Source organism: Platalea leucorodia, assembly GCF_965183815.1.
Source record: "Platalea leucorodia genome assembly, chromosome: 3".
In the NCBI taxonomy this organism is placed as follows: domain Eukaryota; kingdom Metazoa; phylum Chordata; class Aves; order Pelecaniformes; family Threskiornithidae; genus Platalea; species Platalea leucorodia.
In genome coordinates this window covers 107,340,100-107,365,502 of record NC_138825.1, presented here as the reverse complement: position 1 = coordinate 107,365,502, position 25,403 = coordinate 107,340,100, and the positions used below count along the sequence as shown (strand labels likewise).

Here is a 25,403-nt window from a genome sequence, read left to right as displayed (position 1 = left end):
TAACAAAATAGTTGGAGCTTGCTAACAGGTGTTGTGGCTGCTTCTTGTTTTGTGCAGGCGTTTGGATTCAAACGCTCTTCACTGTGACTGTGAAATCCTGTGGCTGGCGGAGCTGTTGAAGACGTACGCAGAGTCGGGTAATGCTCAAGCAGCAGCTACCTGTGAGTATCCACGAAGGATCCAGGGAAGATCAGTGGCCACGATAACACCAGAAGAACTTAACTGTGGTGGGTTTGCCACTTCCTGCTGGCTTCTTTAACGTGTTAAATGTACCTAAACTACTTTGTTTTGTTTTGTTAGAATTTTGTTCTGTTCTCTTTGATAACACTGACCACCTCTGGTCAATATTGGTTACTTCCAGAAATCTCCCTGTGTTCCTTCTGTTTTTGTCTGCTTCTGACAGAACTGATTGCTTTTACCCCTCAGCCTATCTTTAATGAAACAAATATAGCCATGTTTGAAATTTCTCATTGAGGAATTAAATGTGATTACCCGGAAAGAGTTTATTTTTCCTTTTTGTATTTCAGTTTTGATCATAAAAGGATGGTCAACTAGAATCTTTGGTGTTACGTTAATATTGTTTGGTGTCCTTTATTCCCTGCTGTACAAGGGAAAGGGAAGAAAGAAGCTGTACAGAATTGCTCCTGTTTTCACAGACCTTATTGTTAAAACTCTTGTTGATATGATTGGAATCGGGGTCGGGCAACTGGATTTCTTTTTTACTCGGCTATACTTACAAGGAGTGCCCTGCACAGGCACTGAAATCCTCTGTCACTGAAGGATTAATGGATAATCACTTTGATAATCACTTTTACTATACTCCTTTTGTTCATCTGTATTCCTTCAGCTTAAGGATGCAAAGGCTTGGCCCTGTGGGCACCCCAGGGCTTGACCTTGCACCTCTTCTCTCCTGAAATCAAAATGCAGATTTCTTACCAAGCTATGGGCATTTGTCTGCCCAGCCACGTGACGAAGCCAAGATACAACATAAGTAAATTATCCTTTTGGTTATGTGTTGGATTGTCATGATTTAACCCCAGCCAGCAACTAAGCACCACACAGCCACCTGCTCACTGCCCCCACAGTGGGATGGGGGAGAGAATCAGAAGAGTAAAAGTGAGAAACTCATGGGTTGAGATAAAGGCAGTTTAATAAGTAAAGCAAAAGCCATGCACCCAAGCAAAGCAAAGCAAGGAGTTCATTCACGACTTCCCATCAGCAGGCAGATGTTCAGCCATCTCCAGGAAAGCAGGGCTCCATCACATGTAATGGTTACTTGGGAAGTCAAACGCCATCATGCTGAACGTCCACCCCCTTCCTCCTTCTTCCCCCAGCTTTATAGGCTGAGCATGACATCATATGGTGTGGGATATCCCTTTGGCCAGTCTGGGTCAGCTGTCCCAGCTGTGTCCCCTCCCAGCTTATTGTGCACCCCCAGCCTGCTCGCTGGTGGGGTGGGGTGAGAAGCAGAAAAGGCCTTGGCGCTGTGTAAGCACTCCTCAGTAATAACAGAAGCATCTTTGTGTTATCAACACTGTTTCCAGCACAAATCCAAAACATAGCCCCATACTAGCTACTATGAAGAAAATTAACTCTATCCCAGCCAAAGCCAGGACATGGATATAATTCTGATTATGAGAATTATGACTGTAAGCATCTACAAGGTTCTTAAAAGAGATAGTGGAAAGGGGATTTGGTGCAAGAATAATTCACATGGCATCCTAGCAGCTCTTTGCACATCTAAGGAGCCTGAATATGGAAACTGCAGGAAGCAAGCTGGACAGATTATTCTGTAGGAGGCAGGTTAGGCACTGATACTTATCTAGAGGAAGTTATTTAAAATGGCACTTGTGCTTGTTGCTTTAAAGTTTTTTCCTTCATAAGCAAATTGAGCCTCTGTTCAAATAAATAAAACAACTACTTTAGAACCTGATACAAATTTGCACAATCCATTTCCAGTCTGCTAAAAGGTCCTAAGGAACAATGGAGGAAGTCAGAAAGCCTGCAGTCACTTTCGCATAGGGAAAAGTGCACTTAATCCTGATTAAGCATATAAATACTTGAAGTTAAAACATTTGTGAAAAACATTTTTCTACAAGGTATATGGAAAATTTTTTATTTACCATTCTTTAGTAGTTTTAAAACAAGTAAGAGTTCCTTATACATTTTATTGTTGATACAGAGAGGCCAAGAATTACATCAGAGCCTCAGGATGTGGACGTTACCTCAGGGAATACAGTGTACTTCACTTGCAGAGCTGAAGGCAATCCTAAACCAGAAATTATCTGGCTTCGAAACAAGTAAGTTTAAAAGAGGAAGAAAGAATCTCGATGCAAGTATGTTTGTCTGGGTATGTGTACATTTCTGGGTGCATGTCCACATGCATTACATGCTAATATATGGAATAGTTACAGCAGAAACATATTATGATTAAAAGAAGTATATGAAGTAATAATGGGCCATATCTGTTTTATTAGCAATTCTAAACAATTAAGGCTGATAACTTCAGAAAATATTAATTTATGAGTATAATATTACTGGTAAGATTTTCAACTGTAGTTATACCTGCAAAGTTGCTCACACCTGTAAAACTGTAAATCATTTATATGTAAGTACCAGGCAATCCAATGTGGATGTGTTGCACATGCAGTTTGTGGGTTTAGCTAGTGTTTGCTTACTCTGTGCAGGTCTGTTTGAATTACATTTTGAGGCAGAGCAAAAGCTGCTTTTTTAAAGGACTCCAGCTGGATAAGAGTTAGGTTTCAGAGATCCTCCTTGAGCCCCAGCTCCTCGGAAGCAGCTTTCTTCCGAAGTGTAGCTCCATTCTGGGAGAGGAGAGATGTATCAGTTTCCAGGCTCCCTGGACCAGTACATGGAGGGCAGGCAAGTGCTTATATCACAGGATTGTAGGGTAATTCAGGCTGGAGGGGATCTCAGGAGGTCTCCAGTGCAGCCTTCTGCTCAAAGCAGGGTCATACCAGGTGCTTTTTCCAGTTGGGTCTTAAAAACCTCCAAGGATGGAGGTAGCACAAGCTCTCTGGGCAACCTGGTCCATTGCTTCTCCTCACTGCTTAGGGGAAGAAGGGAAGGGCCTATAGAGGACATGCGTCTTTCAGCAGCTCAAGGGCCAGCCTACTGCAGGGTGGCTGCTCGAGCTCTGCCCAGTGCCCGGCTCCCTCCAGCAGCGCTGGGCACAGCATGGCTGAAGCAGCCACATGGCAGCACATCGTCTCCCATTAAACTGATATAAATTTATGATGGACACATGAATTGTGAGTTTACCACTAGATTAATCAGACTTTGACTTAATAATGCTCTTATACAAATAGCGAACCTGATCTGGAAAATATATTCCTTCACATTTTATATTAGCAAATGAGTCATTTTAGTTTGTTAGTTGCTGATAAAATGGAACAATGTAGAGTCCTGGTTCTGTAGCTTTGTGCTGATGTCGGTGAGAACCCCACATGCAGCAAGGGTACAGTGTTTATGGAGTATGTCAAGAATAGAGCCTTGAACTTGGATGGTATAATTATTTCATTAAAATTTTCTTTGGCTCATGTACTTTATATAATAAACAAAGAAAACATGTATTCGGAATACACATATGTAAGAGTTTTAAGAAGAAATTTGAGCTTGGGGTGTGGGATTATTGACTCTGGCTTGTTTCCTGGCTGCATGAATGAGAGCAAAGCTCTTTGCAAGGTAGTTGAATATGGCAAGACTTCAGTCAAAAGCCATTGACCTGTGGAGCGGTATGTTGAATAGATCAGCAGTCAGGCTGGGTTTTGTACATAGGGGGTGAGATCTCATCCGTCCTCTGTGCTTTCTTCATCATGTAGTGAGGGATGGAGTGAGAAACAGTTCCGTTAATAAAAACCCCCAACTGTTCTTAGTTTGTATCACAGAAATGTATCCATGACATAGCCTGAAGACCTGATCTTAACTTATGTTTCAAGCCAGTACAAATTATAATTATACAAATTATCATTAGTGCTCCTCGAGTAATTCAAATGGAGGTTAGCACAAAGATGGTTTTATAGCAACTAACCCCTCTCCTAGCAGAAAGTATCTTGAGTGTTGAACTTACGTTATATACTTCCAGCAGAAACATTTTAAATTGATTTGCTAGTTAGAGCAGCCTTAAAAGAAAATGAGACCAGGTATGTGTATTTTTTTCACTTTTTTCCCTGTAAGCTTTTACTCATAAAAGTATTTTGGATTTTCATTTTGAAGATGTAATACTTGCATGAGCAAAACTGGTTAATTTCTTAGTTTTCCTCTTCTTCTCTTTAGGAGAAAATGAAAACTTCTCTTATTTTACTTAATATAGTAAAACTTTTTTTTCCCCCCAAGTTATTTTGGGTAATATATTTTGGGTTTTATTATTTGGCAGTTTTCTGTGCTTGTGATTTAAAGGTTTAACTCCAGCAGATTCTTTTCTTTACAGTAATGAGCTCAGTATGAAAGAAGATTCCCGTCTAAACTTGCTAGATGATGGCACGTTAATGATTCAGAATACTCAAGAAACAGACCAAGGCATTTACCAGTGCATGGCAAAAAATGTGGCTGGAGAAGTGAAAACTCAGGAAGTTACTCTTAGATACTTTGAGTCACCAGGTAAAGAACATGAAGTTTGAATTTTGCATTCAGATAGAGAATTGTTTTGAGAAGAAGATTGCTAAAAATAAGATGCTTTGGCTCTTTTATGTTCTTGACATGTAGTTTTCTTGTGCTTGGGCATCTTAAGAACTAGATCTTGAAGTTATAATATCCCTAGAACAAAAATACGAATCAGCCAGTTAATTAATATCTTTATTGCTGTATGCAATTCTGATGATAGTAATGTAGGCTGTTTGTAGAAGGGTTAGGAAAAGAGGCTGCTGCATTGTGACGTTGCGCAGTGCAATAGTGTTCTCTCTGGATACCTGAAAACCACAAGCTTCCGAACAGGCCACTCATGGAAGCTTTGGCGCACCCTGTGCAGCCATCCTTGCTCAGGAACTTTTTAGCCTGAATCTCTGTCTAACCAGTGCTTCATGTTTGCAAGCACTAAATTTCTGTCCAGGACTGTAGTGTTTTTAAATTCCAAAATTTGCTGTGAGAAAATTTTGTTTTGACACTCAGCATCAGGTAAACTTAAAATGTCACTGCAAAGCACACACGTAGTTGGGAAAAGTTACTAAAATGTACTTTTGGTGCACTTGCGGAAGTTTTCAGCCAGTTTGTTTCCTGGGTCTCAGTGTCTATGCCTCTGAAGAGACCTTTATAAAGATCAGCAAATGAGAAGGAAGTGTTTGCAAATTGTTTTAATGGAAGTTAAGAAAAAACATCAATACAATTATATGAGCTTTTATTCTTTTATCTATTGATATTTATAGATGTCTGCAGCTAGATTAGGCTTAAAGCAAGGCAGAGTTTGCACCAAGATTAGAAGTATGTTGGAACAGAGCTATTAAAAAAACCCCTAGGTTCCCCAGGCTCTTGGAATATTCAGCTAAATTAGTGCTGTGTGAGCTAAAAGATGTATTTAGGCATTGCTCTTTTCTCACAGCCCGGCCAAGTTTCGTGATTCACCCGCAAAATACAGAAGTACTAGTTGGAGAGAGCGTTACCTTGGAGTGCAGCGCAACTGGGCACCCTCAGCCACGAATTACCTGGACCAAAGGTGACAGAACCCCTTTACCAAGTGACCCTCGTATCACGATAACTCCATCAGGAGGACTTTACATACAAAACGTGAAGCAGGAGGACAGTGGCGAATATACCTGTTTTGCAACTAACAGCATAGATAATATCCATGCGACTGCATACATCATAGTCCAAGGTGAGTAACATTAAAGTAACATTGATTGACATGCTGTAAAACATATTAGAAGAGTATATTACCTTAAATTGTGTGGTTTTGTCTTTTTTTTTCTGAATTATCCGATCCAAACTAAAATCATAAGAGTTTTTTTTCTTTTAATTACACTATTCTAGTGTAGTCCAAAGGAAAGTTGCTATACGTTTCACTCAGAGTCAGATATTATATACTAATTTTCTGAAAGTTGTTTCTTTGATTATTCTCAGAAGTTAATCATTGGTGTTTTGAAATGTTTATTTCACATTATGTTTTGTTTGCCTGTAGGAATAAACATGCAGTGTCAAATTTGTGGGGGATTAAATTTTTTCTGTAACCGGCAGCAATCCTAGAGATTAGAATTTGTGCCTGGAGTACTAGAAATGGAGTCTTGAGTAGAGATCTGTGCTGCCTTTCTTTTGTAGACACTTCAGTGAACGTGGGAACTGAGTTCCATGGAAACTATCACTCTGCCAGCTGAGGCGTTAGCATAGCTTTTCCGCAAAACAAAAGTACTCTAACTTACTGTGATCACAATAATTTTGGTATTGTTTGTCAATAGTATGAACATAAAGTGTTTCAAGAAAAATATGTCAAAAGCCTCCTATATATATGGAGAATGTTTTTCACAAATGTTTTCATGCTGGAACTTCTATTTGCAAAACATTTTGAGTAACCTTTAGATGTAAGTTTGTTTCTGTTCTCATGTTAAGATCTCTAGTTGGCAATTTAGGCTGCAAATGCTTTGTTAATGAGATCAATTTTTAAAGCTATACAAAACAACTTGTCCGTGTGGTTTGTTCATTTATTATTCACCAATGGATGATTGTGTTTTGAGAGCTGAACAAATTACTTCTCATACTGATAATGCCCTGATGTTACTGCAGAAATTGGCCCACACTCCACTCACTGCTTTCCTTTTGTGTAAAGAAGAAAACAAGCAGCTCAGGATGGTTTTGACTACATTGCATTTTCTTGACAATTTAGCTGAGGATTTTTTGAGAGAAAGAGAAGGTATTTTTAATCCAGGGAACAATCTGTGTTTGATTCTGCAAGTCTTACCGTACCTCTTATTTTGGACCTATGGCAGTAGATCCCAGAGGCCTTCACTGACACCAGGGCCAGGCTGTGAGGGAGATGTTCCTGTTGCACAAGTGGCTGCCCTAACCCTCTGCCCTGTAGCGGTCACTCTATAAAAGAGTCCCATTAGCGTCTCTTTTCCCACCAATATGAGCTATTCAAGCTAGACAGGAAACAGTACGTAATTTCAGACAGTCGTGCATTTTTCAGTTGTGGTTTTTTTAACCAGTTTATTTTCTCTTCTGTAGCTCTACCTCAGTTTACTGTCACTCCTCAAGACAAAACAGTGATTGAGGGACAAACTGTTGACTTCCCTTGTGAAGCGCAAGGCTATCCCCAGCCTGTTATTGCCTGGACTAAAGGAGGTAAGCATGTTCCATTTTTACTTCTAAACTACTAGAATAGTTTAGCTGCCGTTTTTGAATCACTCAGGCATTGAAAGGAATTGTGTGTATTTGTTTTGATGCTTCAGTCTCCGAAGGAAACAGGGCTCATCTCTTTCTGCTTTAGCTAGAAAAGGCAAGGTGTCCCACAGAAGCTAGCTGCCCAAGCATTTTTCGTTATTCAGTAAAAAAGAGACACTAAACATATGTCTCTGTAATAGATTCCTAATAATAAATGTTTAAGAAATATGAGACAAATCACATGTGGCAATACCTGTCATTGCCAGTTTACTGCAGAAGAAGTGGAGATGACTGTCATTAGTTGGAGATCTGAAACTAGGTGGGGTGTGCTCACTTCAGAAACCAGAACAGTCCAACCTGTAACTGGCATCAGTATAACTGCATTTCTGTCACTTAATGTGGATTGACAGGAACATTGGGGTGCACTCTGCTGACTGTTTTATCAGGTTGTGGCTGTAAAGGCATTAAACCAAATCCAGCGGGAAGAAATACCATAGTGGATGTTTTATCAGTAAGTAAATATTCCAGTTGAATCAAATGAAATAGCTCTAGCAGGCAAAACAACTCTTAGGAAATTCTAAGTTATGGTAGATAAAGCAGATTTTTAACAAACTCTTGATCATTTTGATGCTGATAATGTCTGTGTTTCTCCCTCTACCAAGAGTGTTCCAATCAAATGAAATGTCCAGAGAGAAAGTAGGGTACGGACACTGATGTGCCTTTTATTTCATTTTCATTATATTGCATTTTTTCAGGGCTGTATGTATTTTTCTATGAATTCTCTAGATGGCCTAGGCACATGAGATGAATTGTGTCTTACACACATGGCAATAATATGAAATGAATAGTCATACCTGTTGGTGTTCTTCTTATGATGCCTTCTCATTTCGATGCTTTATCATGCTCCTTTAATGAAAATATTTATTTCTACCACAACCAGAGAAAAGATCAGGATTATGATTGTGTGCATGTGTATGTTTTGTTTGCTTTGCTGCTTATCTTCTGAGAAGTAAAGGTTTCAAACTTTTTTTTTTGAGACTTCAATTTTTTCCAACGTTTTATCAAACTTAAAATAGAATTTAAAATCTTCTGCATTTGCCTTTTTCTGACACAAAGAGACTTTCTTCTGCACTGCTATAAATAGCAAATGCTGTTGCCCTGTGTTTCAGGAGGCCAGTTGTCTGTTGACAGAAGACACTTAGTTCTATCCTCTGGAACCCTAAGGATTTCCAGGGTTGCTCTGCATGACCAGGGACAGTATGAATGCCAAGCTGTCAACATTATTGGATCTCAACGAATTGTTGTATACTTGACCGTACAGCCTAGAGGTATGTTCTCCATGTACAGCTGCTGGGGGCGGGGAAGATTTAAGCTTACACTCTTACACTTAGGTACACAGTACTTTGATTGTTTGATTCCCCCCCCCCCAAATATGAGATTGAGAAATAATTATTTTTGGTGGCACAGAATGTTAATATGAAGTAGTTTATCTTTGTTTAGAATTAAAAAAGCTTTTGAAACAGAGCTTGAATAGCGCTTAGGTTTTTCTTCAGGACCTTTGCTGCATTTTACAATGATTCTAAGTTGCTGGTTTTGAATTAAAGGTGTTTTACTATTTTTTGTAAATTGAGCATGTGGGACAGTGTGCCCTGATAGACTGTTCAGAGTCACTTGGAGACTACATAAGCTTGCAAGTAAACATGGCCTTTTTTGATAAAAGCTTGTTAGAATGAGGCTATATCTTTGTTGTTTAGAAAACTTGCTGTTCAGGGTATTGCTAACATTTCACATTTCTGATCATTATTTCTGAGTATATCTATTTTTATATTCCAGGTGGTTTTTAATAAATAACAAGTATGGATACTTATCAGTTTTTGTACATATTATCATTCCTTTAGAACAGTCTGTCTTCTGTGAAAGAGGTTTATCTGATTTACCTTTTTTTGTAAAGAATGAAGGTTTGCTTTGTGGATGACAGTATTCCTATGCTTGGAAAAGTATTTTGTTTTGTGAAAAGACTAGTTTCTTACAAGACTCTCTGCTGTTAACTAAATAGTGTTATTAACATAATGTTTTGATGTCCAGAAACAGAACACGTTGTTTTACAACAGCAGAATGACCTTCACAATAAAAAGTCATTCCTTATATTTAAAATAAGCTGACACAGAAGAAAAAAACAATCCGTTTTTCTTATGCTTTTCTTCAAGTAAATTCTAAGTAAGCTACTTCTAAGATTAATTAGAATCATATTAATATTTATAATTTAGTTAAGTACTTTGGTGTTTAACTGAATTCAAGGAGATGAAACATTTAATTCAAAGCATTTCTTGTTAGTGACCTCATTTTAAACAGTATTTTAGTGAAAGGGGTTCAAATGTCTTCCTGAGCTTAGATGTTTGTCAGAAAAAAAATTCCATTGATTTTTCTTAGTTAAGAGTAGTACTGGGAGATTGATTTGTCAAAATCAAGGGGTTTTTTTTACCTATATAAAATTGTTGACTAAAATTCCATAAAACAAAACTCAATTTTAAAAAGTTTTATAGCCTTCTAGCTGTGTTAAACTTCACTGAACTTGAGTAAAGTTTAATAAAATGATTTTTCTGTAAATCGGATTGCAAAATCCAGTCACCAAAAAATAGGAAATACAAGATTGAAGACTGCTTATGCAGCCTGAAATTGGAGCTCACCATACATTCAGTGCAATACTATTTTCAATTGGGCAGGAAAACTTTTTCTTCTGGGCTTCTAACAAAGGAACTGTTCGTCTGAGGAATGTCTAGTCAGTGGTCACTGTGGCTAAGTCTGTATTAATGAATACAAATTAATGGTCCGGGTCTGTTTGCTGGCATGACATGGCTCACATCCACAGAGCCAGACTCTTACCTCCCAGTGCTGGACGCCTGCCTCTGGATGCCTTATTTGAACTTGTTTATGGTCCTTGATAGCCATTTGTGTACAAACAATTTAACGCCAGGGCCAGATGTGGTTGGTAGTATAAATGTATGCTGTGTGGCCAAATACTTCTCTGTAAAAGCACAGCCCCCCCTTCTACTCCCCCCAAAATACTGATACGTTATGGCAGAAATACAATTCTTAATGTCTTCATAATCTTGTATGTGCTTCTCATGATGATATCTGACTGCTGGCTAAAGGAAATTAGGATTAAAAAAATGCATTCATTTTCTCCACACAGGATTTAGGTAACTCTGTGCCCTGTGTCCTTAAAATTGAAGGTGATTTTTTGATGTTTTAAGGCCTAGGGCTCATTGGTGTCAGTGGGGGTGGGAGCTCTGTGAAGGCTTAGCACCTCAGCAAGTCAGGCTGGAGGAATCACAGTTAAATGAGTTGTGGAAAGTTTTGCTTTTGTCTAAAGAAATCTCTGTTGTTGCTATTTAAAAAATTAAAACTTAAAAAAATTGACAGAAATTGACAGGATATTCATTCTGATAACTTTGTTCAGGTTTAGCTATTCACAAATTTTTGTCAGAACTTTTAATGTATGGAACGTATTTTTGGCAACTACTAGCCTTTTTTGTTAGAAGTTAAGAGTACTTAAAAATCAGCCTGAAGCAGACATCAGGAATAAGGAATTTTATCTCTAAGACAAACTTACACGCAACTAAAAACTTCCAGACAGAATAGGGTTATAGATTAAGAAATGTTGGGTAACTAAAAAAAATAAACAATGCTGACGTCTTTTTAGATTGTCCTTTGCACAAGTTGTATTTCATACTTGGTCAATGTATCGTTTGGTTTTTTAGTGACTCCTGTATTTGCCAGTGTTCCCAGTGACATGACAGTGGAGGTTGGCACAAACGTGCAGATCCCGTGCAGCGCTCAAGGAGAGCCGGAGCCAGTAATTACATGGAATAAGGTACCAGATATTTGTTTGGCTGTTGCAGAAAGGCAGTGGCCTTTCCATCTCTTCATAACTAGCCATTTAAAGTGCACATTGTCAAATTATTGCTTGCTCTCGTGTCTGAAAACGTTACCTGAAGGTCGATCAGCAAATCTTCAATACAGAGCATGTATATATATACCAAACCTGAATTTTATAGATATAAAAATATATATATTGTTATGCAAATTGTTATACAGACCAGCTAAAATTCATAATGTAGGCCTTAAAAGGCCTATGTATTTTTAGTGACAGTTCTGTGCAAATATCCTATTAATAGTCACAGTTTAAATGATATTACAGATATAAAGCAATAAAAAATACTGTATTGCTGAGCCCTTTGACACTGTTAGGTTGACACTTCAACAAGGACATATTCCAGTAACTCTTTGGTAACCTCTCTGTGATTTTGATTTCTATTGGTGCAATAATTGTTATATCAAACTGTTAGAGTTATTAGCAGAGTTACTGGTGAATTAATGGGTTGCTAATCTTGATCTTCAATTTTCCTGATTATCTTCTTCTCTTCAATTAGTGAGCATTAGAAAATGTATTTTAATGTACCTTAAATAGCTTCTAAATGCATAGCACATGAAGAACTGATACATATAAAGCTTTTGAGATCTTTTTTAGTTGGTTAATTTTGAGTAAAATCAAATACATATATTCTCAAAAGGTGCTATCTTATTTTTGGGTCTTAAATTTTATGTGGTGAGGACCTATAACTATTAAAATACTTCGATTTATAATAATGAGTACTTTTAAAAGTAAATAAATACACTGTACAATTTAGAAGTACATGCAAGTCCTGTGAACATAACTGTGTGAGGTTTTTATATAAGTTCATCTAAATCTATTTGACTATTATCTATTATAATATTCTATTATATATAGAAATATAAAATAAAATGTAAAAAAAGAAAAAGAAGACAAAAATTCAGATTTGAAAACAGAGTGTTTAGAACAACTAAACATTGTGCTTTGCTGCAGGATGGAGTACAGGTAACTGAGAGTGGAAAATTTCATGTTAGTCCAGAGGGGTTTCTTACCATTCGTGATGTTGGAACAGCTGATGAAGGTCGATATGAATGTGTTGCCCGGAATACCATAGGATACTCCTCTGTTAGTATGGTGCTTAGTGTTAACGGTAAGGTGTATGAATCAGAGGTATGAGTTAGATTATATTAGTTTTATTCTAATTGCTTAATTTGTAAGATGCAAAAAAGTTAATCAAATGTTAAATTCTTTTATTCATATTTTTCTTTTTCTCCCATAATACTCTTGTTTTCCTTCATTTAATTCAGGCACCTATCTGCACAGATGTAAGATGGGAATATGTCAGCCAAAATGTCTGTAGGAGTTAAGCTTCAAAACAAACAATGCTTTGTGCTCCAGTTAGTCATACTACTTTCCTCTTGAGATATTATTTGGACCTATTAAAATTTGCTAGTAGAATACACAGTCTAATCTTTAGGGATAACTTGACAAAAAGTCCTGTGGCATCTTTAAAGGGACACCTACAGCACTTGATTGAAAATTAGGCTGCAACCATTGTGAAAGAATTCAGGAAAGTCATAATGATCTTAAGAAGCTAAAGGAGAAAACAGAAAGAAGAGGAGAATATTTGAGCTTATTCTAATTATTTGAAAGTAATAATGGCAAATAATAGTTATCAATTATTAATATGTAGTAATTGGTAAAAAAGCAGCCAAAGAGGCTAAGGAAATAACTTTGTTACACAGATTGACCCTAATGCTTTTCTGACTTATTGACTGCTGATTTTTCAGACTCATTTTGATGGAAAATGTTAAGAAAACTATGTGATTTTTTTTTTTTTTGTCTTTCAGTAGAAAATATGACACAATATTTTTTTATCATTGAAAAATTAGTTTTGAGGAGTGATTTCTTTAAATTATTGCATATTGTTTCCCAGTGTTATGTCTGATGTTCTGTATTTTGTTTACTAAATTCATAAATGTACGTCAGTGATTTTTCTAATGTATTGATTACCATGATATCAATCACATGGTATCAATAAAACTATGATGTTCCTGGCTTAAGCTGATTTTAGTAGACTCAATTTATCCCCTCCTCTATCAAAAATAATATTTCTTCAATCTGTAAAGATGATTTCTGATAGAAAAATTGCAAGACTGGGAATCATTCAGTGACAAGGTTTCATCTACATATATGAAGTCTGTGAATGAAAGAAAGTCCATAAAAATCAGTTAATCTTGGTTACTCTGGAGATGCATAGAAAAAAAGTTTGTTTGTTCGTTTGTTTTTTTAAAAAAAAAAAGGTTAGCTGGATCTCAAATCAATAAGAGCTCTGAAAAATGAAACCATGAATTGAACTATAACCCCAATAGAAACCAGTTTCATTCACTTAGTGCTGGTGTCAACTGCTCATTCTCATCTGCTGAAATTAGCAAACAAAAACAACTTGGTACTAGCTGATCTGCAGTATTTAATTGTAATGTGGTTATTTTTCTTATAAACTGTAGCATCAATAAATGTAAAATTAGTGAAACTACCCTTGATAAATCTGCATTCAATCTGAAACTGTAAATGATGTTTCTCCTTAGAACTAGTGGGATATCAGATAGTGTTTCTCTGCGGTTGCTATAAAAATGAAGCTGTTGGAGAAGCAAGGAGGACAAGTGGACAGATTATACGTACTGGATGCTTGCTATCTGGATAGTAGTAATAATGGCATAGCCAGAAATGCCTAAAAACTTGCATGTCAACATTTTCTTTAAACAAAGTTAATGTTTTATGAATGTTCCTAATGCATAAAAATCTTTTCTTAACATTGAGACAGAATACAGGCAAGTCTATAGAAGCTGGGGGGCAGGTTTTGCTAGCCACGTTTGATAATATTTTAAAGATTCTTTTCATAGAATCATAGAATCATTAAGGTTGGAAAAGACCCTTAAGATCATCGAGTCCAACCATTAACCTAGCACTGCCAAGTCCACCACTAAACCATGTCCTCATGCACCATGTCCATCCGTCTTTTAAATACCTCCAGGGATGGGTACTCCGCCACTTCCCTGGGCAGCCTGTTCCAATGCTTGACTACTCTTTCAGTGAAGAAGTTTTTCCTAATATCCAGCCTAAGCCTCCCCTGGCGCAGCTTGAGGCCGTTTCCTCTCGTTCTATCACTCGTTACTAGGGAGAAGAGACCGACCCCCACCTCGCTACAACCTCCTTTCAGGTAGTTGTAGAGAGCAATAAGGTCTCCCCTGAGCCTCCTCTTCTCCAAACTAAACCCCAGCTCCCTCAGCCGCTCCTCATAAGACTTGTGCTCTAGACCCTTCACCAGCTTCGTTGCCCTTCTTTGGACATGCTCCAGCACCTCGATGTCCTTGTAGTGAGGGGCCCAAAACTAAACACAGTGCTCGAGGTGCGGCCTCACCAGTGCCAAGTACAGGGGCACTATCACCTCCCTGGTCCTGCTCGCCACACTATTCCTGATACAAGCCCCGATGCCATTGGCCCTCTTGGCCACCCAAGCACACTGCTGGCTCATGTTCAGTTGGCTGTCAACCAACACCCTCAGGTCCTTTTCTGCCAGGCAGCTCTCCAGCCACTCCTCCCCCAGCCTGTAGCGTTGCCTGGGGTTGTTGTGACCCAAGTGCAGGACTCGGCACTGAGCCTTGTTAAATCTCATGCAGTTGGCCCTGGCCCAACGATCCAGCCTGTCCAGGTCCCTCTGTAGGGCCTTCCTGCCCTCCAGCAGATCGACACTTCCACCCAGCTTGGTGTCATCTGCAAACTTACTGAGGGTGCACTTGATCCCCTCATCCAGATCATTGATAAAGATATTGAACAGGACCGGCCCCAACACTGAGCCCTGGGGAACACCACTCGTGACCGGCCGCCAACTGGATTTGACTCCATTCACCACCACTCTCTGGGCTCGGCCGTCCAGCCAGTTTTTAACCCAGTGCAGAGTGCACCCATCCAAGCCGTGAGCAGCCAGCTTCTCCAGGAGAATGCTGTGGGAGACTGTGTCAAAGGCCTTACTAAAGTCCAAGTAGGCAATATCCACAGCCTTTCCCTCATTCACTAAGCGGGTCACCTTGTCATAGAAGGAGATCAGGTTAGTGAAGCAGGACTTCCCTTTCATAAACCCATGCTGGCTGGGCCTGATCCCTCGGTTGTCCCACACATGCCACAAGCACTCTCTGAAACAACTAAAATGAGGGTAGCAAACCTGTAAACTATTTTTCTCCTTAAAATAAGTAGCTTATCTGTTTCTGTAGGGTTACTATGAAAATGAAGCTGTCAGGCAAGGAGGGCAGTTGGTTATTAGGACAGATCAGGGACTATTGCCATTAGGTGCTGTGGAAGGGGTCAGCTAGTTTTTGATGCTGGGAATATGTTGTCAGCAGCGCAAGGCAGCTGGCCTCAGGGCAGAGAAAGGGGGCTTCAGCTAGAGCTATAGAGTGCCAGGGACTGCTTTATTTGACAGTTTACATGGTTAAGTTTGATTACCCAGGTCTAGACTCTGAAATTCATATAGACACAGCCTAAGCTGCCAGTTATGAAGGAATAATGTAATATTGCTTAGAAAAGACAAAAAAAGTCACGAAAAGCTTGCAAACAACAGTTTTTATGTCAGCTGATTTTGTACATCTGCTGATTTTATTCCAGTGTATTTGCTTTGGACTTTTTCCCTGCTTTACCCTTCTTCCTGTGTGACTTCTCCAATCTAAACACACTCTGGAAATTGTTAGCTGTTGCCCGTGGATCTGGTAGTTCTTGGTTTAGACTGAAAGGAAGGTTATTAGCCCTAGATACGTTGTACAAACATCCAGCTACAGCTGAGTACTGTATAAAAATGAATGGGCCTGTGCATTAGTGAGTTTACAGTATTGTGCAGAGTCGTTAAAGAGCTTTTAAGCATGCGATTTTTAACATAGTATTAAAAAGCTACCTAATTTTGAAGTAGAAAACAAAGTAGTGATCAAAATAAATAAAATATTTGTAGCCCTTTAAAATCAGTGTGTGTTGCTTACTAGGCTAAGCTCAGGAGAGGAGCAATGTTAATTTACTGTAGCTATTTGGGAATATATAAAATTCTGTGTTGTGGTTTTTTTTTTAATTTTGGGTTTTTTTGTGTTTTATTCACTTTTTTGTGAAATCTCTTTGAATTTATGTGGTGCATGTTTTCTAAAAAGCAAACTAAGTCTGTCAGTAGTTTCCACTTGTAATGCATTCCTGTAAACCCTTTAAATTCTTGCATTGAATTCAGTACTAATTCAGTATGAGTTGAAATCGAAAAGAATACTTGCATTGATTTCAGTGGATATAGGTCAGGGTTTTGATATCAACACCTGAAAGCTAATAATACACCACACCAGAAAAAAAACCCTTAATAATAATTTATTTTTCGATTGGTGATTTTTACTTGAAATTGTAGGACTAATTAATGGACAGTTAAACACTGTTTGCATTTATCTTCACTATATTTTGTTTTAGAATTATAAGCAAGCTGACTTTTAAACTTACATCAGCTTCTGTTTTACGTGAATTTTGCTCAACTGTAATATGCTTTGATAGAATTCCAAAATGGTTAAGAATTTTATATTTCGACGAACTAATGCTTAAAGAACAGGGGTTTACTTTGTACCACTGAAATGATGTCGTGTCTAGACTCTGTTTTATAGAAGTATCTTTTTGCGTGTGGCCATTTTTGCAATAACATGTGAATTCCTCTTTCTGTAGTCCCTAATGTCAGCCGAAATGGAGATCCTTTTGTACAAACATCAATTGTAGAAGCAATTGCAACTGTTGACAGAGCAATAAATTCAACACGTACACATCTGTTTGACAGGTATCCCCTTCTTTTTTTTATATTGAGAAGTCAAAATTAATTTTGTATATACTGGAAATAATGGAACATTCATTAAGCAAGAAGCCATTTTATCATTTAAATGACATTGTTAACATCTGATTAGTTCTGGGAATACTAACAGTTTAACATGTAAGGATTCCTATTGTTTAAACCACTCCTATTGAGATTTCTATTCGCTGCATCAGTTTTGCTGAGATAATGGGTATTAAAAGGCTATTAATTGTTTAATTACTGCTAAATGTTTAATGTTTTATTATTTTATTAAATATATTTTTTTTTTGTTTGCCTTCCATTTTGAGATGAGTAAAGGTATGTACTAATCATGTTGCTTGAATGTTTATATGATTTATGTAGTATTGTTACTTTGTAACTCTTGTGTACACTTACTATTTTTTTCAAATTATCTGTCAGTCGTCCTCGTTCTCCAAATGATTTGCTAGCCTTATTTCGATACCCAAGGGATCCATACACTGTTGAGCAAGCAAGAGCTGGGGAAATATTTGAAAGGACATTACAGCTTATTCAAGATCATGTACAAGATGGTTTAATGGTTGACCTGAATGGAACAAGTCAGTACTCTTTTCCTTATTTTTCTGTGTTGAAGTGTATTTGCCTTCTTAAGTCATTATACTTCAAGAGACGTTTATTTTCTGAGTCTGGGTCCCAACTGCAGAACCATTACATTGAAATCTGTGGAGTATTTGACTTTGCAAAACTTTACCACATATATGCGTTTGCCCAATTCAGTCCTTGGTTTGCACATTGCTACATTATGGTGTAACTCGGTTTGTTTGAGCTCTCCGAGTACATTGGTTTTATTTTTCCTCAGATGGACGTATTAGGGAAAAGTTCATGTTCAGATTCTTCTACTGGTCGAATTTAGTATAAAGGAGGTGTATAACCCGTCCTGTTTATTAATTCTCTGTGTGTTAATTCATTAGGACCATTGTTTCATAGCAGAACAGACTTTTCTGTTATATATTAAAAATAGTATTTTGTTCATGTTTCTTTAAGTAAAATCATTTAGTGTCAGCATGCCTTGGTAAGGAGAAAAGATGATATAACAAGAAGGATTTGTATCTTTACAAGCCAAGGTTTCTGCATGTACCATAATAGTATTCAAAGAATTATTTGTCACTCATTCTATAAGTGCATATCAAACCAAGCTAATTGTTTCCTTTAACACTGAATCTGATGTAATGAGAAATACAGATTTTGCTGCTTTTTATAAATAGCAGAAAAATGCAAAGTTTAATATTTCTACCTTTTAGTTATTGAAGTCCGAGTTCAAATTCATGAAGTCCAGCTGGAGTATGTACAACTAATGTGTGTAGATATGTGTGTGGATAGGCTTGAGACACAGGACTGAAGCATTTGGAAATAATGATAGAGTTTTAGGAGAGCTTTTGAGACTTGACACATAGCCAAAAGCTACACTGAAAATCTAGAGGAAATATTTTTACTTATTAGATTCTTTTTGATGTTTATAATTGAGTATTTATTGTAACTTCCGAAAAATTTAACTCTGACTGTGAACTAAGCAAGTATTTATAAGACCAAAGACTGCAAGCTTTGTATACTACTGTAACATTTGCTAGTAAAAGAGGCTTGTTACTCATTATTAGAGCTGAGTAAATAATTTGTAATGAATAGTTTACCACAAAAACTTACACAAAATTCTTTGAAGGCTTGTGTTTTACAAGAGCAACCCAATTTAATTATTTTCAATATGCAAGCATATTGAATATAATACTAGGAATATAAGAAATCTGATATGTGAGAATTGCTTGACTACTTTTCACTAGGATTTGCAATAGTGAAATTCAATCACCTAAAGTTTACCAAAAACTGGCATTAAAGCATACAACTACAAATTAATGAACACAAAATCAGGCAGCTTTCTGTGATACTGGAAGTTCTGTTCACAACCAGAGCTTGCTTCTCAGCCTTACAAAATCCACAGAAACCTGGCTTTTAGGGAAACTTGAATCGTAAAATAAATCTGGTTTCATTTAAATAGCCTAATGCTCAGATTTTAATACTCATATTTATTTTTATTTCATTTTATTTCAAAATGCAGAGCCCAATGGAAGGTATTATTTAGTGCTTTTGCATTGGGAACAGTTGAGAAACTTGACAGTTTCCCATTCAGAGACTTTTTTTTATGTAAAATCTTGGAATCCCAAGGAAAGACTATGGAGCCAGCTTCTCCTCTGCAGTGCTAGACAAGGGGAATGGCCACAAATTGCTGCTTGGAAGGTTCCGATTGCATGTTAGGAAACACTTTCTTACTCGGAGGCCAGCGCAGCACTGGAACAACTTACCTAGAAAGGCTCAGGAGACTCAGTCTTCGGAGGTTTTCAAGCTCGCTAGACAGGGATACAGCTGAGCTGATCCAGTGCTGGAGATAGCCTTGCTTCAAGCAGGAGCTTGGTCTGGGTAAGAGGTCCCTTCTAATCACTATTTCTATGACTCCATGAAACATCTTCCTTGCAGTTTGAAAAAAATATAGCTAATATTATGTGAATTGAACTAGCCAGCTTCTAAGCACTGGAAATGCTCAGTGCCCAAGCAGAGCCAGATTTAGTGCCTATAATGTGAGGGGTAATTAAGGGTCTGACACTGGCATTTATGGCAGCCTCCACTCTGCTCAGAAAGCCATCAAATCTAATCCATAGATGAGATGTTGCCTCCAACTTGAACTCCTAAACAGAGAAGCTGAACCTTTTATTTTAAGTTGGTAATGAAGGTCATTCCACCCAAAACATTCATAGTCAAGTTTTGCTCACAACTTGATTTCAGAAACGTGGGTGGCAACTAGGATAACAACGGCAGGCAAATGTTTCTGTAAAGACTGCATGAATCATGATCATAAGGAAAGAACCCCATGATGAATTAAGATCACTTACAAAGGAGTGTTATTATAAAGAAGATATGTTTTCTGGGTGTATTTTTAGAATTAAACTGCCCTAGTAGCCAGTATATTATAACACGTCATCAATAATATCCTCAAGGAGTGTATTTTGCTGCATTACCCAGTGGCACTTACTGGTTTTGCTCTGTGGTTTAATTTTCTTTTTCCTAGTCTGGAGTATTCTGTAAAATAATTTATGTACGTCTACAAGAGCAGGTTAGTTTTGCCTAATGCAAGCACTAGGTATCTAATATCTTTGCTTTGACTTGTAAACCACTGGGAGTACACGTAGCCTGAGGCTGAGGAAACATGGATCCCCTGACTGAGCACAGGTCCTGTCCCAGGTGAGCAGCTCTGAGCAATCCAGTCCTTTTCAAGGCAAAGAGGGTCTTTAGGTGGTTTGTTTGAAATTGCCCTGCATTGTAGAAATTGTCAGAGAGCAGCTGTGTGTCTAGCATGCATTCGTGTGTTGGATGTAGATGAAGGTTGGTATCTTTGCAGGCACGCTGGGACTGAGCTCAGGACTAAAAGGAACATTTCCCAACTGTGTGCAATTAGCCTGCACCAACCTCTTGCAAAACTGCGTTCAGTTCATATTCTGGAGTGATTACCATCATGGTGGGAGCCCCATGAGCCTGTGGGAACACAGTACCACTGTCCACTGACTCATTTCCTTTTTTCTGTCTGCCTTTATTCTGCTTGTTCGGTTTTCCTCCTGACTGCAAGCTTTCTAGATCAAGAACCATGGTGGTGTATAATGGTTCCTAGTTAGCTAAAAGTACATCTACACTGCCAAATACTCTACCTCCAGGTAGAATATTTCTAGCTCCAGGTCCTGGATCCTGGAATGTTGCTCATCCACACTGTATATCCATTAATCACTCAAAGTGTGCCTATGCTTTGGATCAGCAGGGGAAGTGAATCTCCCAGTTGTCCCCACTTACTGTGCTTTGGTGTGAGTTGTGGTATGGTCTTGAACAGTGTGAATTCTTTTCAAGCTAAGTGAAAAATGTGGTCCAGGGCCACATTCAGTCCAGGAGAACAAAGTAAAGCTTTTCTGAAGGAAACCTGCTCCTATTGCACAGTAGGTACAGTAGCGATGTCTTTCTCAACATCAAAAATTTCACTCTACAGACACATTTCTGTTGGTCTACACAAGTTGGTAATGTAGATATAACCCAAATCAATGACTTTTTTCCCTGAAATGAAGCCCAAATGTTTCTAAGAAAATACCGCTTTTAGAATGACTCCTAATAGGCAGCATGGACAAGGCGCAGCCTGACTGTTCTGCCATTTGCAGTCACCCAGCACTGTACTAGGAGGCGTTATGGTCTTCAATCCTTCCACATGCCGTCATACCACAGCAGAGATCATGCAACACGTAGCCTTAGTTTGAAGTTATAAAAACATAATTCTAATGAATTACGGTATATATTTTATATATATTATTTTTCTATGAACTGAGAAAAAATGCAGGAAAGCGATAAGTATGTTGTAGTCCCAGAGGTGAATGGTGTGGATTGCAGAGGAAACCTGTGCCAAGAGTTACGCAAACGCCAGTTTTCTTTAGAAACTAATCCTGGGTAATGTCAATGTGAGTTACTCTACACCACTTGTCCTAGAGATCACTCCTCTGTTTTGCTATATTGCCTGTGGTTATTTTCTTTTGTGGTTTTTATTGAATTTTTTTTTCTTAAAATTCTGCAACTTTCGCTGTAATAAAGCAAAACAAAATAGTAATGTTCAGTGAATTATCAAGTCTCAAAAGATAAAGTCTTGAAATCCATGTAAATGTTACTGACAGTTTTTAGAATGCTTTTACTAACATGGGGAAAATTTCCCATTTGTCTCAATATGAGGCTTTTATTTCTGAAAATATCTCTGCTTTCTTAAGTGAACAAATACATAATGAGCTCCTTTTCTGAACATTTTGTAAAAGTTGTACTTGAATTGGCGTTTTACAAAGTCTCCTCCTGACCTAATAGTGGTTGCTGCTAAAATGACCTAGTGCTCTAATATACATATGTGATTATTATTGTTCTTTTTAAACAGTAGGGGTATTTAATCTGGTGGGCAATGCAATATAATAAAATAACATATCAAATACATTTGTGATCTGTGGGGACCATGAGTCTATGAAGTCTTTGATTTTCTCTCTGTCTCTCTTCTGGTTTCAGGTTATCATTATAATGACCTTGTATCCCCACAGTACTTGAATCTGATAGCTAATCTCTCAGGCTGTACAGCCCATCGGCGAGTGAACAACTGCTCAGATATGTGTTTCCACCAGAAGTACAGGACACATGATGGAACATGCAACAACCTTCAGCATCCCATGTGGGGTGCTTCTCTGACAGCCTTTGAACGTCTGTTAAAGTCAGTCTATGAAAATGGATTTAATTTGCCTCGAGGAATTGAACCCAAGAGGCTCTCTAATGGCTACGCACTCCCAATGCCTCGCTTGGTTTCAACTACTCTGATTGGAACGGAAACAATAACTCCTGATGACCAGTACACTCACATGCTCATGCAGTGGGGTCAGTTTCTTGACCACGACCTTGACCTCACCGTGGCTGCCCTAAGCGAGGCCAGGTTTTCGGATGGTCAGCATTGCAGTTCAGTTTGTACAAATGATCCTCCATGCTTTTCAATCATGATACCACCAAATGATCCCAGAGTTCGAAACGGTGCACGCTGCATGTTTTTCGTACGCTCTAGTCCGGTTTGTGGAAGTGGCATGACATCTCTCCTGATGAATTCTGTGTACCCACGAGAACAGATCAATCAGCTGACTTCATACATCGATGCGTCCAATGTATATGGCAGTTCAGACCATGAAGCACTAGAAATCAGAGACTTGGCAAGTCAAAGGGGTCTTCTGAGACAGGGCATCGTACAGAGATCTGGCAAGCCCCTTCTTCCATTTGCTACTGGCCCACCAACAGAATGTATGAGAGATGAAAATGAGAGTCCAATTCCCTGCTTTTTAGCTGGTGATCAGCGTTCTAACGAACAGCTGGGTCTTACCAGCATCCACACACTGTGGTTTAGAGAACACAACAGAATTGCCACAGAGCTACTGAAACTCAATCCACACTGGGATGGTGACACAATATATCACGAAACACGCAAAATTGTTGGTGCAGAAATGCAACACATAACATTTAGCCACTGGCTACCTAAGATCTTTGGAGAGGTAGGCATGAAGATGCTTGGCGAATATAAGGGTTATGATCCCAGTGTTAATTCTGGCATAACTAATGAGTTTGCAACTGCCGCTTTTAGGTTTGGTCACACACTCATTAATCCTTTTCTGTATCGACTGGATGAAAACTTTGAACCTATTGCACAAGGCCATCTACCTCTTCATAAGGCATTCTTCTCTCCATTTCGGATTGTAAATGAAGGAGGCATTGATCCACTTCTAAGGGGATTGTTTGGTGTTGCTGGTAAGATGCGTGTCCCATCACAATTACTCAATACAGAATTAACAGAAAGACTCTTCTCCATGGCACGTACTGTGGCTTTAGATCTGGCAGCTATGAATATTCAGAGAGGCAGAGATCATGGAATTCCTCCCTACCATGATTTTAGAGTTTACTGTAATCTTTCTTCAGCTCAGACTTTTGAAGATCTGAAAAATGAAATTAAGAATCCTGAAATCAGGGAGAAACTTAGCAGGTGAGCCTGAGGTGAAGAAAAACAATCAATTATCTAAATGTGCATGCAAAGTTAGTAGCTAAATATCTAGAAGAAAATATTTGTTAAGAAAGGGGTAAAGGGATTTTTTTAAGAAACTTCCATGCGTACCAGGAAATAGATGTGGAAAATTCCCACATGCAGATAATATCTCCACTTCTACATCTCTGTGAACAATAAGAAGTTAATATATACTGTATGTGTTCATTAAAGTATTAATTTGAAATATCTGGTTTTACAAATGCTGTTAAATATGAATGTTATTTCAATGTAAGGTCATCTTTAATGCAGTGTCATGCAAGTATTCACATGTTCAGTTCCATCCATTCCGTACACTAAAACGAACGGGAATATTGTTCACTGTATTTTCATGTGGATATCCTTCACTACCAGTAATCTGCTTTTCTTCAGAGCATCAGTGTTTGAAAATAAGTCTTCAGCTACCTGCCACCCCTAGCTTATCTGCACAAAATCAGACAGGGAATTAATCTCAGCTACGGTAAAAGAAAAAGTGTACAGAGGGCCAGGAAAGAGAAGCTATTGAAAAAGAAATGGTTCTAAGAAATCAGAAGAAAGCTACTAGGAGAAAGGAAATTGTGGGGTAGACTTGCAGACCCCTGTGATGTTACTCATAGATGCAACCTACATTGCAGGATTTCTTGCATATACACCCACAGGTTGTTCACAAAAGATGTAGCACTGTCACTCTCATTTTTACTGCGATTTGTTCATATCTCTTGTCCTTGGTTTTACCACATACTGGTTATTTTGTAGATGTAAAATATTTTATAAAATAAATATTTGTGGTTTTCTATTTCTAGGTTGTATGGTTCCCCACTGAATGTAGACCTATTTCCTGCTCTAATGGTAGAAGACTTAGTTCCAGGGAGCCGACTGGGGCCAACTTTGATGTGTCTGTTAAGCACACAGTTTAGACGTATTCGGGATGGAGACAGGTAAACTGAAATACCATGGAAACCAAAAGTAATTTTAAATCGAGGATGCTTAATAACAGTTGCAATGTCTCGTTTCCAAATTAAACTGCATTTTATTTTCATTTATGATTTTAATATATAATTGAAAAGATGAAGAATACAGGTTTAAAAAATTGTTAGAAACTATATTAATTAATTTTTTAAATCTGTTACTTTTTATGGTGAATATGCCATACCGACCTCCAAAAAGCACCACAGCCAACACATGCTGAGTTTCCTTTTACTAGTTATTCAGGTCACTTACTTTTTCTGAAAAGTGGATGTTACTCATCTCCATTCATTGGTATTTAATTATTTTATTGGCAAAGGAATTGTGGTGGTTGAGACTTTAACCATCTCCATTAGTTAAGCACCGGTTGGAAAAGTATCACTCTGTGTATATAACCCCTAAATATATTTCAATACAAGCAGTCTGTTCACCAAAAGAGTGTTAAAAGCAGACAGATTATCCCAAAGAACACAGTTTGATAATTTTTCTTAAATTACTTTACATGCGCATGATAAGCAATTTCTCATTTTCAGTTTCTGCAGTACCAGAAGTAAGAAAATAGTCATTGCTGTTGTTACAGCAGCCAGATGTCCTTTGAATACTTTCAGCACACTCCTTTGGAATTTGAAAATCAACATTTCCCTCATTTTAACATAATTTGTGACCTAGAATCCTGTTTTTTGCATGGCATGAGGGTAGAAAGACTTATGCTGATTAAT

The 25,403-nt window shown here is 38.0% G+C and overlaps 1 protein-coding gene across 2 annotated transcripts in view; it reads left to right on the top strand.

Moving 5' to 3' along the window:
* The window catches only part of PXDN (peroxidasin), a 90,861-nt gene that overhangs the window by 47,856 nt on the left and 17,602 nt on the right, over positions 1 to 25,403 (top strand). For both annotated transcript variants that reach the window (XM_082306563.1, XM_082306562.1), the window contains 12 exons: positions 58 to 227; positions 2,183 to 2,300; positions 4,451 to 4,620; positions 5,555 to 5,827; positions 7,171 to 7,287; positions 8,496 to 8,654; positions 11,088 to 11,200; positions 12,215 to 12,371; positions 16,958 to 17,066; positions 17,499 to 17,656; positions 22,179 to 23,682; positions 24,522 to 24,656. In XM_082306563.1, the coding sequence (XP_082162689.1) occupies positions 58 to 227; positions 2,183 to 2,300; positions 4,451 to 4,620; positions 5,555 to 5,827; positions 7,171 to 7,287; positions 8,496 to 8,654; positions 11,088 to 11,200; positions 12,215 to 12,371; positions 16,958 to 17,066; positions 17,499 to 17,656; positions 22,179 to 23,682; positions 24,522 to 24,656 (3,183 nt within the window). The remainder of the gene's footprint in view (positions 1 to 57; positions 228 to 2,182; positions 2,301 to 4,450; positions 4,621 to 5,554; positions 5,828 to 7,170; positions 7,288 to 8,495; positions 8,655 to 11,087; positions 11,201 to 12,214; positions 12,372 to 16,957; positions 17,067 to 17,498; positions 17,657 to 22,178; positions 23,683 to 24,521; positions 24,657 to 25,403) is intronic.